Raw genomic sequence first — 14,986 nt, forward strand, 5'->3', positions numbered from 1 at the left:
AGTCTTGGGCAATACAAGGAAATTCGATTTTTTTTAATATATTTATAGATATAATATATTATATATATAGATATTATATATTATATAAATATATATAATATATATTATTATATATATAATATATAATATATAATGAGTTACTCGCGAGCTACTCGAACAACAAATATAAAGTTTGTGTTCGAACTCGGTTTATAATCGAGCTACTCGAACTCGAACTAACCGAGTTCAGGTCGAGCTTTCACCATCGTTTATACGTTTATACCCTAGTCTGGACAAAGATGAGAAGAAAAAGAAAGATCACTTATAAGTTATAATACTTCTCACCTTTTTTTTAATGTGGGTTTTTAAATTATAATAAAACATAATATTTATTTTAATATATAAAATAAATAAATATAAATATACACATTAACATTGTAAACATGAGTTTAAATAATAATTTTATCATTATGTAAATTTTTACATTGTAAACATCATACAGTCAACTACATATCAAATGAAGAGCCCAACTATGACAAATTAAATTGATAGGCAATCCCAATACTATTCAATTCAGATAATGCAATTAAAAGTCAAATACTATATAATACATTTTTCACTTAACCAAATATAGATTATTATTATAAAAGATAAATGATACAATGGTCCCTGAATTGTAGACAAAGGCATCAATAAGCCCTCAAATTTTCATGTCTTCCATAAGAATTCACAGACTTATTCTTTTGCCCTTTTCCCTTATTCTTTTGGGTCCAAATTTACAAAATAGTATAACATATATAATAATAATAATAATAATAATAATAATAATAATAATACAGTCAGTAGGAATGTAGGATGAGTATCCATTAAACTCACTTACTTTTATCCCCTAAAATAGAAAGAAAAAAAAATGAGGGAATTTTCTACATGTTGAAAATCTAATGAGAGAATCAATAGTAAAAAATTTAAAAAAAAATGAATGAAAATATCCAACTGACAGAAGAAATAGGAAGCCACTTTACCTACATTGGACACGAATGAATCGACATTTCTGTACATTTCTCCACCATTTCTATTGTACCGATCTTTTGATAAGAGGTGGCTGCAGACACTCGTAAGGGTTGGCGTAGAAGTAATCCTCTTCTTTCGGTTTGTCTAGAATTGTAAACCTAGTCGAAGGATTCCCCATTCTACCTTTATGTTTTCTTTTAACAGCAGACGAAAATTCAAACCAATTCAACACTCCACTAGTGTACTCATCTATCAACCCTACCATTATCTTTCTGTCCAATGAGATTGTTTTCTTGAATCCAAGGTACCTTAAAACAAAACAAAACAAAAAACAATTCAACTTATGAATAAACCAAAAAGAATTGCTTTGAATTGGTTAAAGAGGTAAAATGGAAACCCTGTATTTTGAAATCTGGATCAAGCTGAATAAATATATGAAGATTAATGTTGCCCCCCTTAAGGAATGGATGATTATGAGAACTAATGGTAAGAGTTTATTATCAAACATATATAAGTGAAATCTGGAAAGGAAGTAGATCCTTTTTTTATCTTTATGATCTAAATATTTGTCAAAAAAAAACATTTTTCATACCGGCAAATAAAATCACTTTCATTTTTTTATTTTCGTAATTTTGAAAGTGATTATGATTGTTACAAAATATCACTCTCCAAAAAGGCTCAAAAGATAATCCGGAGCAAAGTATAGCAAAATCGTTCTAAAATAAGTTAGTATGCAAGGAACATGGTATTCATCCTTGAAAATTGATGATGGACTAGATAATTTGAAAAATGAAGAAGTGCCAGGTAAAAAAAATCATTGTGGATGTAACCAGAAGTAATAGTTTCAGAAACATATGCTATTGCTAATTTTAATAAAAGGAATTTCCTTTTTGCGAACAAAACACAAACAAATATATGTATGTATTTTTTTGTTATTACCTGCGATGGCCTTCAACTACTTTCGCCATGTTTCCATCATATGTAGGAACAAAGATCTCGCTCTCCAACGACACTAGATAATCCAGAGCCGCCATCTGAGAAGAATGGTTCTGGAAAAACTTGAGATCGGGTGGTTCAAGTAGTGTCTCCTTTCTGACCTGTTAAGAACACAATCGGGTTGTTGATGACAATGAAGAACCACAACGAAAGGTTAAGAGAATTTAGTTGTCTAATTTTTACATACTAATTTTGGATAAGCTTCCACAAGACTAGCCATTCTCCTTTCACCACCATATATTTCTCCAGCTGCAATATAAATCTGCGTATTGTTATCGATATCCAATGCCTTCAAAATGAGAGCCGTCTCTTCAGGTGTCAATGGACATAAACCATCTTTCCTCTTCAAATCAGAATTTATAATTTTCTCTTTCCACCATGGATAAGCATATCTGAGAATATATAATATCCATGGACTTAGATTTTGAAAAAAGCAAAACATTAAAATATAATCATGTTAAGTTGGCAAGCAATGAATTAAACCTCATCCGAGTCAACTCATCAACTTCTTCAACGTTGCAGCCCTGAGTACAACCTGAAAATGCTAACATGTCCATTTCGTATCTGAGATGAAGAACGAGAAATGGACCATTTTCTCTTAAAATCCGAATAACCCTTTTGCCTAGCTCCTCTATTTGAGGTGTGAATCGTAGGGCACTGAAATTTACTCGACAACGCAACTTTTGAATTTCCAAAGGCTGCCCATTGTTGGCTAACCGGGCATCAGTTCTATTTAAATGAACAACTTTGTATTTCTTTATCAATGGAAGTATCTGTCAACAACAAATTCATTTCCACAATCATTTTCAACACAAAAATGAAACAATTTCCCCCTTTTTTTACGCAAAAATCTCCTGACCTGATTATGATAGTATGAAATGTCTGACCAACTAACTGGTGCCATTGTATACATCATTCCAAGCTCAACTCTTTGCTTAAGTCTAGGAGGCAATTCTTTCAATATGCGAATCTCATCTCTCAACGACATTATGAAATGGTCAACATCAAATATGTCTTTAAACTCGCTGTCAAGAACAATGTAAGAAAATTTAGTTCTTTCGAATTGAGATATAGCTTTTACAAATGACTCCCATGTCAAATAACATACATAAATACATACCTAGGATCAGCCCAGAAAGAAGTCTTGTCGAGTTCAGGAACAATCAATGTCACATTTAAATATCTTGCTATTGCAACCATATCACAAATCTGAAGAAAAAATTGTAAAAGACTTAGAACAGATGAAACATACACAAGCCTATTCAAGAAGAAGAAGAAACTTACAGCTGCTCTCATTTGATTAAGTCCTCCATTGCATGAAACAACTAAGTAGCCATTGTTCTTATATACTCCTATAGACACATAAACAAAATCAATTATTAAAATGCAGATCATGGCATAACAAGCAAACAAACAATTAACCAATATGATGAATGCACTCACTTTTTGGTGGCAATACCTTCGCCGGAATGGCAACCGGAAGCTTGACATCCAAAGAAGAAGAAGAATCATGAGAAAAGCAAGAAGGAAAACTTTTCAAAACCCTAGGTCCCCATATCTCTCCTAATGCCACAAACTGAATTAAACATGTCCACAACATCACCGACATTGTTGCCCTAAACAACCAGAGCTTCATTCTGGACCTGGAGAAGATCGAGCTCTTCAGCTTCTCCACTCTACTCAGTGTCTTCAGTCCCATCACTGATCTTCTCCTCCACTATCTGCTTCCCTTAAACATACTGATCGAAACAGAACAATCGGAAATCAGCACAGATATATCTCCCAATAAATCCAACCTTGATTGCTGATAATTTCAGACTCAAATAAAAACGCGTGTAGTAGAGAGAATTAGGTGAAATCTCATCTAAACATTACCAAAGCAACAACAATTAATAATAAACGTGTGAATTTCCTTCCGTTAAAGCATTCAAACAACAAATCTCTGAATTTACTCAAAGATTTCTTCCTCAAATTGCAGAGAAAAGGCTACTTTCCGCGGAAATTACGAGAATCAGTCCGCTTTTAACGAAAGACAGTCACTGAAGCAAGTGTACGGTCTTCCGACGAATGTTCATAGATAAGATACTCCGGCGACGTGATCGGAATATTTCTCCGGCGAAAAAGCTCTGAATTCTCCGGAGGGTGTCGGCTGTGGAAATAGAGAGAGATAAATCAATGGTTCAAAAATGAAATCAGACAAAATGGGGTGAGCTGTAAATTTGTTGAATTTCTTAGACCTTGTTTGGAATCTATGTAGAATCCTATATAAAAGAGGTCTAGGACCATTTGGATTCTTACCAATTCCAAACAAGACATTATTAATATATCTCAATTATTCATTGTACTTTATCTTCTCTCATTTTCAGTTATTTATTTTTCAATAATATTTTAGTCACCAATCCAAAGTCAAAAATAGTCAAAATAAAATTTTAAAATTATTATTCAGATTATAATGTAATTTTAATATTTTTATACAATATGATTTTATATATATTATGATAATAGAGATTATAATATAACTTTTTTATTTAATCTATAAATTATATTTTAGAAGATTTTTATTCATAATAAATAACAAATATCTATTAATATAATCTAGCTAATTGATATTATCAATCTTATTCATAGATGTCTTTAAATTTTTCCTATTTTTTTAAATCTATGATATTTCTTTATTCTTTATTCTTTCTAAATTATACCCTTTGATATTTAGAATCTTTTCTCTATATCAGTTCATAAGTTATGTCCAAAATCTATTTTGCTATATCATTGTTTATTTTGATCATAATTTATTCTTGAGTTATATGATAAAGAATTTAGAAGATAGAAGGAGAGAGACATGACACAATTTGATTAGTTGAATCTCTTTTTTTTTTACATTTTTCTAGATAATTAGGTGTCTCAAATCCTATCTCTATCACTCCTCTTTATTTTGTTAGGATAAATAAAGTTTTTATTTATTATATTCTTAAATTATTATTTAGAGTGATTGAAATATTTTATGGTAATGTTTGGTGCATAATATATAAATTATAAAAGATATAAGTTATATAAAAATATAAATTGTAACATTGTATAAATTATCAGTTCGGATCTTCTGCTACCGATTGCCGTGTTCCCCTGTGGCGCACCAATCAGATCGCAGCATTATTAATTTAATAATAAATCAATCTGGGCAGGAGACGGAGGGAGGGAGAATCCGGAATCCGGGTTTAGGCCCGGGTTCACACAAGACGCCGTTAACGGAAGCGCCCGTTAACGCCAGGAAATAATATAATATTCAGATAATACCCAGATAAGATATCTTCGCTCCGGGCAACGTGTCCCAGGGAAGGGTGAGATGCGATTGGAGCGAAGATCTACACGCCCTTTGAAATGACCCTCATGTAAACCCCCCACACCCACCCATGAGAAGAACGCCTGCCGTTCATGAAAATACACTTACACGTCCATGTAAAGACCGAATTGACAGTCATATTATATTTAAGTTTTTTAAATATTAATTTAATTTATTAAATAACACAGGCAGCGATATAATATTCGCTTCAAGTAATTCAATCTTTTATTTTCTTGGAATTTTTTTTTATTTTTTTTATTTCATTTTTTTTGCCTCGAGACTCTCTGGAGCGAAGATATATTTGCTTCAATTCATTCTAATAAAAACCTCATGTAAAACCCACCTACCCACCCATGAGAAGACCGCTTGACTACCATGTAAAGACACTTACCCGTCTATGTGAAGACCAAAATTACATGGATTTTATATTTCCGTTTATTAAATATTAATTCAATTAATTGAAGATGACATGCAGCAACCGAACAAATCTTCGCCTCAATTACCGGCTAGGTTTTTTTTCATATTTTTTTTTTATTTTTTTTTTTGCCTGGAGACTCTCTGGAGCGAAGATATATTTGCTTCAATTCATTCTAATAAAAACCTCATGTAAAACCCACCTACCCACCCATGAGAAGACCGCTTGACTACCATGTAAAGACACTTACCCGTCTATGTGAAGACCAAAATTACATGGATTTTATATTTCCGTTTATTAAATATTAATTCAATTAATTGAAGATGACATGCAGCAACCGAACAAATCTTCGCCTCAATTACCGGTTTTTTTTTTTTTTTGTATTTAATTTTTTTTTTCCGGAGACATTCATGAGCGAAGATATATTTGCTTGAATTAATTCTAATAAAAACATCATGTAAAACCCCCATACCCACCCGTGAGAAGACCGCTTGCCTACCATGTAAACACATTTACCCGTTTATGTGAAGACCAAAATTACATGGATTTTATATTTCCGTTTATTAAATATTAATTCAATTAATTGAAGATGACATGCAGCAACCGAACAAATCTTCGCCTCAATTACCGGCTAGTTTTTTTTTCCTATTTTTTTTTTATTTCTTTTTTTTTGCCTGGAGACTCTCTGGAGCGAAGATATATTTGCTTCAATTAATTCATTACTTTTTTTTATTTATTTCAATTTTTTCGCTGGAAAAGAACATTTGTTCGCCTAGACCATGTTCCATGTAAAATGGATTGAATAGTCGCTTCTCGAGAGAACACTTATTCGCCCCTAGTCCCTGTGTCATGTTACATGGAATGAATAGTCGCTTTTCAAAAGAAGACATGTTCGCCCCGGTTACATGAATATATATACCCCCTAATATGATTATTTTATTATCATTTCCGCCCGATTCATCTCTCTCTCTTCCTGCCTCCTTTTCACGGCGATTCGTAACCGGCTCCCCGTCGACCGAACCTGAATCCACATCTTCACGACTCCACAATGGTACGTATTCCTGACTAGTAGCTTTTAATATTTAGGATTATGGAACTACTACACTAGATTCTGTTATGTGATGTTGTTGTCTCTTTAATCTTTAGGAAACCCTACTCTCAAAATGTTACCTTGACTGTAAATCAATGTTATTTAGGAAAACTTACCTAGTGTTGTGTTTTGTGATATTTTTTCCCTGAAACCCTAGTACATACTCACAAAGACCGTTTTTTTTTTTCATGCACGTGCAGGCTGCCTCAGCATCCGTCCAAAACTTTGGCAAAGATTGGATTTTATGCCCAAATCAATTAACAAGTGAAGAGATAGTACTCTTCGTTACATTTCTCCCTTTTTTTTCCATATTGTTTAAGTTTTCATCCTGTTTAACTGAAATATTTATGATTGTTCTTAAACAGCACTTGATGCAACAATATGCTAACACATGTGGTGCCACGGTGTCAATGAGGTGGCGAGACGATGTTACCCACGTCATAGCATCCACCGATTCTAATGGTGGATGCGGTCGCACTATCAAAGTATTGAAGGGCATATTGAACGGGAGTTGGATCCTTACCATTGATTGTGAGACTCTGTTATTCTTAACCCTTTACTATTAACTCAATATTAATTTTCACATATATGAAACTAAAAACACCTATTGCTTTTATACAGGGATAAAATCATCAATCAGATTTAACTGTTACGTGGACGAGGAACCATACGAGGTGCAGCGAGATAATCATGGGACTGTGGGCGGTCCAAGAGCTGGCAGAATGCGGTATTTGAACAATGTAAGTTTTGTCTTATTCCCTCCTCCATATGATATTCAATTGTCCATCATTATTAATAATGTATTGTATTTTCTTTCAGCTGCCCAAACTCTTCGACAGTTACACCTTCATATTTGCCGGGGAATTCATCCCGGCTTACAAACTTGATCTTATGGGGTTTGTAATTGCTGGAGGAGGTACAACTAAAGAAATGGAGAATCCATTTGTCGAGCCCGAGGACGACAAAACTATAGTTGTATACGACAAGTCTAGGCACGATGTTAATGAACTTGTTTGGGTATTTGAGGCAGAGAATCCTCTGAAGACATATTTGGATGTGTTTGGTGTTCCTCACACAAGCTTGCTAGAATCCATTGCTGCTTGTGATTTGCAGCCTTTGTTTTTGTAATAGACATGTGTTGGTTTAATTTGTTACTTAATATTTGAATATTTTTCATTCTTGAAAATTCAATGTCATATTTGATTTCAGAATTATGTTTTTTGTTCTTCGAATTGTTTTTTTTTCAACATCAGCCTTATATTTAACTAAATCTTGAAACATTAACAAATACTGTATAACTTGAAGTATAAATTTGATAAATAATTAATATTTTTTAAAACTACTGTCAAAATAATATTTGTAAAACAATTGTCAAAACAATAATGTGAAGAAATCTTCGCTTACTGATTGATTGATTGATTTATTAATTTAATTTCATAATAATTTTTGTCATTTAATTATTAAAATGAAATAATTTTTTTAACAAGTCACCTCACCGCCACCTAACACCTGCCACCTTTTCATTAAATGCTGCATGCAGCAAGCCATGCTGCTAAGCTAGACAACTTTGTACTCTTCTCTCTCTCTACTGTACGACCATTTCTTCGCCGGAGTTATACTACATTGTCTACCATCGACCTCTCCTTCGCCGGAGACTTCATTATAATATCAATCCGTCTTCCTAAATTATAAAATGGTTTGTTTTTGAATGTCATCTATACCTCCTTTACTTTTCTTCCCAACCTTTTCTATGTTTTTTGAATCATCGACATGAAAAGGTCATGTTCTTTTTGATTATCAGGAAGGAATACGTATCAGCGAGAATGATATGGACGAGAATGATATTATTGATTTAAGGTAACATTTTTTAACTTCTACAGTTTTTGTAGTGCACATGTAAGCGAAGATCTCTTCACTACTACATTATGAGATAATATCTTATGAAGCGAAACTATATTCGCCTAATATTACATTCTTCATACTGTTGAAGTGAAGCATTCTTCGCTTATATTGTTTTCATTTTCCAATACTCTACAAACCTTTATTTTCCACTTGTTCAAACTGAACAGCGAATCTGCTACTTGTCGTCGTCAATTGAATTTCGATGGAAACGGCCAACCTTTGGAGGACATCGAATCCAACTTAATTCCACTTTTAGGTAGAGAATTTGAGAGTGAAGAAGAAGGCTACGTATTCTACTTAGCATACGCTAAACTAATAGGATTTGGTATAAGGCGCAGTTCAAAACATGTAGACAAGGAGGGTAAAATACTGGATAGAGTCTTTTGTTGTAGTGCACAGGGTGAACGGGGAAAGGACAAACGTGATGTGTATGTGAAACGTAGACGTTCTGTGACTCGGTTCTGTTGTGAAGCGAAATTGAGGATAAAGCGTGCAGACAATGGAAAGTTCCAAGTGGTAAATTTTATTAGTGATCATAGTCATCCTCTTGCAAGTCCAAAGAAAACTCACCTGTATAGATGCCATAGGAATATTTCTGCAGTTGCAGGCTTACATATCGAGATGGCCACTAACGTGGGAATTCCTCCTAAGTCATCACATGCTCTAATGTCTAAACAAATCGGTGGAAGGGAGAATCTCGGTTTTCTTCCTGAGGATTACAAAAATTACCTGCGCACGAAAAGAAGCAGAGAGTGTAATTTTGGGGAAACAGGGGGTGTATTAGAGTATTTGCAGAACAAACAATCCAATGATCCTGGTTTTTATAATGCTTTTCAACTTGATGCGGACGATTTGATAACGAATATTTTTTGGTGTGATTCCAACATGCGGTCCGATTATTCATACTTCGGAGACGTGGTCAGTTTTGACACCACATACAAGAAGAATAATGAAGGTCGTCCAGTTGCGCTTTTTGTAGGTGTCAATCATCACAAACAATCAATTCTTTTTGGAGCAGCTCTATTATACGATGAAACTGCGATGACTTTTGATTGGTTGTTTGAGACTTTCACCAAAGCTATGCATGGGAAAAAACCAAAAACCATTCTTACAGATCAAGACGCGGCCATGGCTAAGGCCTTGGCGTCTCAATGGCCCGAAACAAATCATCGTCTCTGTATTTGGCACATATTTCAAAATGCAGCCATACATCTTAGCTCGGTGTTCCATAATTTCAGAGATTTTTCTAAGGATTTTTCTTCGTGTATATATGATTTTGAAGAAGAGATAGAGTTTGTTGAAGCTTGGAATCAAATGTTGACAAACTACGGGCTTGAAAACAACGATTGGTTGAAACGCATGTTTAGCATCAGGCGAAAGTGGGCATTAGTGTATGGACGACAAATGTTTTGTGCTGATATGACGACAACACAGAGAAGTGAGAGTATGAACAGTATGTTGAAAAGGTACTGCTCCTACAAACACAAGTTTTTAGAATTTTTCAAACACTTTGAAAGACTACTTGATGAAAGAAGATATGATGTGTTGAAGGCTGATTTCAAATCAATTACCAGCCAACCAAGTCTTAACTATCCAGTTTTGATCTTAAAGGATGCCTGCAAAGTTTACACCCCAGAGGTCTTTAAGTGCTTTGAACAACAATGGTTTATGTCGCATGATTGTGGTGTTGAAATGTTAGAGGATGTTGACACACACAGAAAATACAAGGTAACACCCCACACTAGGAGATGCTCTCATACAGTTACAGTTCATAAGAATGACGATAAGAATATCGAGTGCAGCTGCTGTAAATTTGAATTTGGAGGGATTTTGTGTGGTCACATCCTAAAGATTTTCACAACGATTGACGTGTTGAAGATTCCTCCGGCGTTGATATTGAAGAGGTGGACAAGAACAGCCAAAGATGGAATATTTGGAACTGATCCAACCGTGGACAGTACTAATGTTGATCCGAGTGAGCTTCATAACATAAGATACAGAGATTTGTGTGGGTTGTCCATGCATTTATTTAACAAGGCAGCCGAAAGAGATGACACTTACAATCATGTCAAAGAAATCATGCTGAGCCAGTGCACGTTTGTGGATAAAAAATTGCAGGAGAGTTTAAATATGCAAACTCCACCAACCGGTTTATCACGTTCGGCCGAGGGTGCCCCTGTGCAAGCAAAAGGAATGAAAACTAAGAAGCCAACAAAGTCGGGTAAGAGAAGGAAAGGTGGACTGGAGAAGAACTCAAGAAAACGAAAATCAACAAGAATAACTAGTGAATCACATATTCCGGTATGAAATTGCTGACTTACCCTTCTTTACTAATAATTGTGTTATTAATATTCATATAATAACATACTTTTAAATAAATTTGATCTTCCGTTCCAGCCATCAAGTGCAATGCCAACGACAACTCCTCAGTTCTCAACTCCTCAACAATGGGACGAAAGTTTCAGCATGGACGCCAATACTCCGTTCACTGTTCTTTTGTCATCTCAACTATCGAATTCCAGTTTCATGTGAAATCTGATATGTATATAGTATTGTATGTACGTTGGATTTGAAACAAAGAATAAGGTCGAATGTATGCATGCGAAGTTTTATGAAATACCAAATGAATGACCACACTAATTCATTTCTAAAAAATTACAAACACCTATATGAATCGAATATTTATTCGCCCCAAGTCAACTAATATTAAGTATCCTTTTAGTTGCAAATTGAGAAAATGAAACCTAATACTGAGGCGAAGATGTTTTCGCTTGAATCTAACCATCTTTGTCTGATGAAATTGATCTTTATGTTGAAACTGGTATTTACATGTCGTGGTAAGTGCAGTGACATGACAAGTCATCCCGCTTCTCATGGATGAGATGGTGGCTTTACATTATCAGTAACGTGAGGAGAATATGTATTCGCTTCATCGAAAATATGTATTAGAGGCGAATATTTATTCTCTTCATATTTCTTTCATGAAATTAGAGGCTTCACATACATATTTTATGAAGAGAAGGTGTTTGAAGCGAATATTTATGCGGCTCATGTTTATTTCACTTAATTTATTCATTTAACACATAATTGAACAAGTATTTGAAAATCAAATTTCATAAAAAAAACACTTCATGTAAACACGTTCCTAAGTGTGAGGATGTGAAGTAACAATTTTTTAGAATTGAAATTACACAACATATTCTTTATTGTAACAATAAATCATTACAATTATAGGAATAGTTTAATTACCCCATCTGTCTATGAGTACATTATTGTACTCATGTGAACTAAAATTATTTGTAAAATTTAATTACACAATATGTATACAGTTCCTAAATCATTGACTTATCCATTTACGGCAGGAATTGTAGACCTCGCTCCTGGCCTTGTTGAGCTCCGAGCCAATGACACGCCAACAGTATTCCATCCTCAATGTCCTTATTTGGTTCCTTACATTTCTTTTAACTCCAAAGCCAGTTTTCCACCCCTTCACCTCACCTTCATACGTCTCCATGTGTCTGATGCAATAAATGTCGCAGTCAGTGTAATTCCTTGAATCCTGCCATGGCAATTTCAGACATGTCTTTTCCAAACCGCCATACTTTTTAGCAAGAACGGGGTCTACGTCGTTCATATATTGTTGAATGTAGTCATCCTGATACATCATTACAAACAACATTATGTAATGTATTTTAGTGCTACTAGAATTCCAAAATTGAACTGTTTTAAATTTTAATTGTAGTGTCATACCAAGATTTGTGCATTCTTATATCTTCTTTCAAAGGGCGATTGCATAGGTGACTCGCGGTTATCAATTACTTGAAATTGCCTTTGTATGAAGTTATAGCAAACAAGGTAGAAATGTCTGTCATCAATGATTGGGAAAAACAACTGTGGATAGAATTAGAAAAGATTAGATTTGAACTGAGTGGTAAATTATATTATAAGGTATGACAGCCAAAGATGTACTTACGAGGTCCACTTCCCAGAGGTCCATTTTTGAAATTTGGAAAGCACGACCTTCTAGACAGAACCTGTCATTGAATTTTTCTCGCGTAGTTATCCCACCTTCACGAAAAATCTGTTTACAGCAGTCTTTAGTCTCACAAGAATAACATAATTGATAAATAACAGTGCTAGTACAACTTACGGTGAGCACGGTTGTGTAGAAAATCTTCTTGTAACGAGATTTGACATTTTTCCTACAAAGGTTGTGCAAAATGTATGACCAAACATCAATAATCATACTGTCTACCCAGGTTTCATTAGCCATTGTGAGCATGTCCCCGCGCGTCAAGTGTAGACATAGGTGTTCCGCCATAAATAACATTTCACTGCATGGAAACAGCAAAACATTTTTCAAGATGGTGTGCAATTCCTATTTTGTATGAATAATTAAGCATTTGCAGCAAACATTACCTTGGATCAAGTCCTCCAGCAAATACGAAACCCACAAAAATCTTCTGAAAGTTTGTTAGTTTCTTGTCATCCCTAAACATTTTATTGAATTGTGGTGTTTTCAAAGCTGTAGGCAATTCCAATGCTTTAACCCATTCTGTCGTTCGCATGTTTGGACGAGAAGAGCCAGTTTGAAGTGGCGGTAGTACACTGGAGATGCCTTCTTCCGGTTCATTCTTTACTATCTCCAAAGAATAGGCGGTGTGAAATGGCGTTAGTAGACTGGAGATGCCTTCTTCAGGTTCATTCTTCACTGTCTCCAATGACGAGGCGGTTTGAAGTGGCTGTGGTAGACTGGAGATGCATTCTTCAGGTTCCTTTTTAACTATCGCCAAAGAAGGGGAGTTTTTGTTGGTTTCGGTTTTGATGACATCGGTTAACCAATCAGTTTTCAAATTTCGTGGGGCTTTTCTTTGGACATTTAAGGCCTTTGAAGGTCCTGCTTCCTCATTTTTTTGGATAATTAGGGTAGGAGGCAAGGCTGGGGTGGTTGTAGTGCTGGGGTTCGTGTTGGTTTCTGTTTTGTGAGTAATTGGGTTGGCTTTGGTTTTGGCTTGTGCCATTAGAGGGGTTGTGGTTTTGAGTGGAGGAATGGGGTTTGCTTTGGGCTTGTCTTGTGCCATTGGAGGGGGTGTGGTTTTGAGTGGAGGAATGGGGTTTGCTGAGGGCTTGTCTTGTGCCAATGGAGGGGGTGTGGTTTTGAGTGGAGGAATGGGGTTTGCTTTAGGCTTGTCTTGTGCCAATGGAGGGGGTGTGGTTTTGAGTGGAGGAATGGGGTTGGTTTTGGGCTTGGCTTGTGCCATTGGAGGGGGTGTGGTTATGATTGGAGGAATGGGGTTGGCCTTGGCTTGTGCCATTGGAGGGGGTGTGGTTTTGAGTGGAGGAATGGGGTTTGTTTTGGGCTTGGCTTGTGCCAATGGAGGGGGTGTGGTTTTGAGTGGAGGAATGGGGTTTGTTTTGGGCTTGGCTTGTGCCATTGGAGGGGGTGTGGTTTTGAGTGAAGGAATGGGGTTGGCTTTGGCTTGTGCCACTGGAGTGGGTGTGGTTATGATTGGAGGAAGGGGGTTGGCGTTGGCTTGTGCCATTGGAGGGGGTGGGGATGGGGTTTGGGTAACTGTTTTGAGTGGAAGGGGGTTCTTGTGGGATTGGGGTGTTGGTGTGAGGGTGGGTTGTGTGTGGTCTAGGGTGTTTAGAGGATGGGTGTTGGATTTGGCTTGGTTGTCTGCGTTGATATTTTTTTGGATGTTGGGAGAAAGTGTGCTCTTGTTGGATGGGGCCGTTGGTGGGTGGTTGGCTTTTGTCTTCGTTTCGGTGGAGGGGGTGAATGTGTTCTTGTTCGATGGGGCCGTTGGATTGGTGTTGGCATGGTTGTTGGTAGGAAGGGTGTTGCCTTTCGCTTGGGTGGTGGCTTCCGTGTGGGGGTTAATGCCACTTCCTCTGGGCTGCTGCTTTTTGTTTTGGTCCAGACTCCGCTGTAAGCCTTCCCTCAGGATTGCATTGGAGTTTAGCACCGTGGCCAAGGGCTCAAACGCAGACTGTACAAGTTCCATGGCGTTTATCTGGTGCATCTCATTCAGATATTTAGCCCCTTGTGCCAATTCTTCGGCAGCGGCAGCAACCTTCCTCAAACATGACGCCAGGTTTTGTGTAATTGGAGCATGCTCAGTTGGATGGTCATCTCCAGTTTGTGGTGGTGTTGGCTGCACATTTTGTTGCATCGGTGGTTGCTCATTCGGCATGGCTATGCGAGCAACCACCCTACCAAGTCCAAACCCCCCCTGTGCAGCCTCATAATCAA

General features: G+C 36.2%; 1 protein-coding gene across 3 annotated transcripts; it reads right to left on the reverse strand.

The window, feature by feature from the left end:
- Positions 1-599: 599 nt before the first annotated feature.
- Positions 600-4,180, reverse strand: LOC124932663 (rhamnogalacturonan I rhamnosyltransferase 1-like). Of its 3 annotated transcripts, none has more exons than XM_047473327.1 (9): positions 3,862-4,180; positions 3,430-3,725; positions 3,271-3,338; positions 3,107-3,195; positions 2,846-3,011; positions 2,470-2,759; positions 2,174-2,378; positions 1,930-2,087; positions 600-1,298 (listed from the first exon to the last, which is right to left on the reverse strand). In XM_047473327.1, exons 2-9 carry the CDS (start codon positions 3,683-3,685, stop codon positions 1,052-1,054), a joined length of 1,479 nt encoding a protein of 492 aa, XP_047329283.1. In that variant the 5' UTR covers positions 3,686-3,725; positions 3,862-4,180; the 3' UTR covers positions 600-1,051. The 3 variants fall into 3 exon arrangements, with proteins under 3 accessions (XP_047329283.1, XP_047329284.1, XP_047329282.1); XM_047473328.1 differs by having other exon boundaries at positions 600-868; positions 1,006-1,298; positions 3,430-4,180; XM_047473326.1 differs by having other exon boundaries at positions 3,430-4,180.
- Between the last annotated feature and the right edge of the window lie 10,806 nt (positions 4,181-14,986).

The sequence above is a fragment of the Impatiens glandulifera genome, chromosome 3 (genome assembly GCF_907164915.1).
Source record: "Impatiens glandulifera chromosome 3, dImpGla2.1, whole genome shotgun sequence".
Lineage (NCBI taxonomy): Eukaryota > Viridiplantae > Streptophyta > Magnoliopsida > Ericales > Balsaminaceae > Impatiens > Impatiens glandulifera.

What these genes read in the sequence shown, in the direction of transcription:
- LOC124932663 (XM_047473327.1), bottom strand. Translation starts at nt 3,685, where the DNA reads ATGGGACTGAAGACACTGAGTAGAGTGGAGAAGCTGAAGAGCTCGATC. An exon ending in TTTCATACTATCATAATCAG is followed by an intron (nt 2,760 to 2,845) that starts GTCAGGAGATTT and finishes TGTTGTTGACAG; the next exon opens with ATACTTCCATTGATAAAGAA. An exon ending in GATGAGTTGACTCGGATGAG is followed by an intron (nt 2,379 to 2,469) that starts GTTTAATTCATT and finishes ATATATTCTCAG; the next exon opens with ATATGCTTATCCATGGTGGA.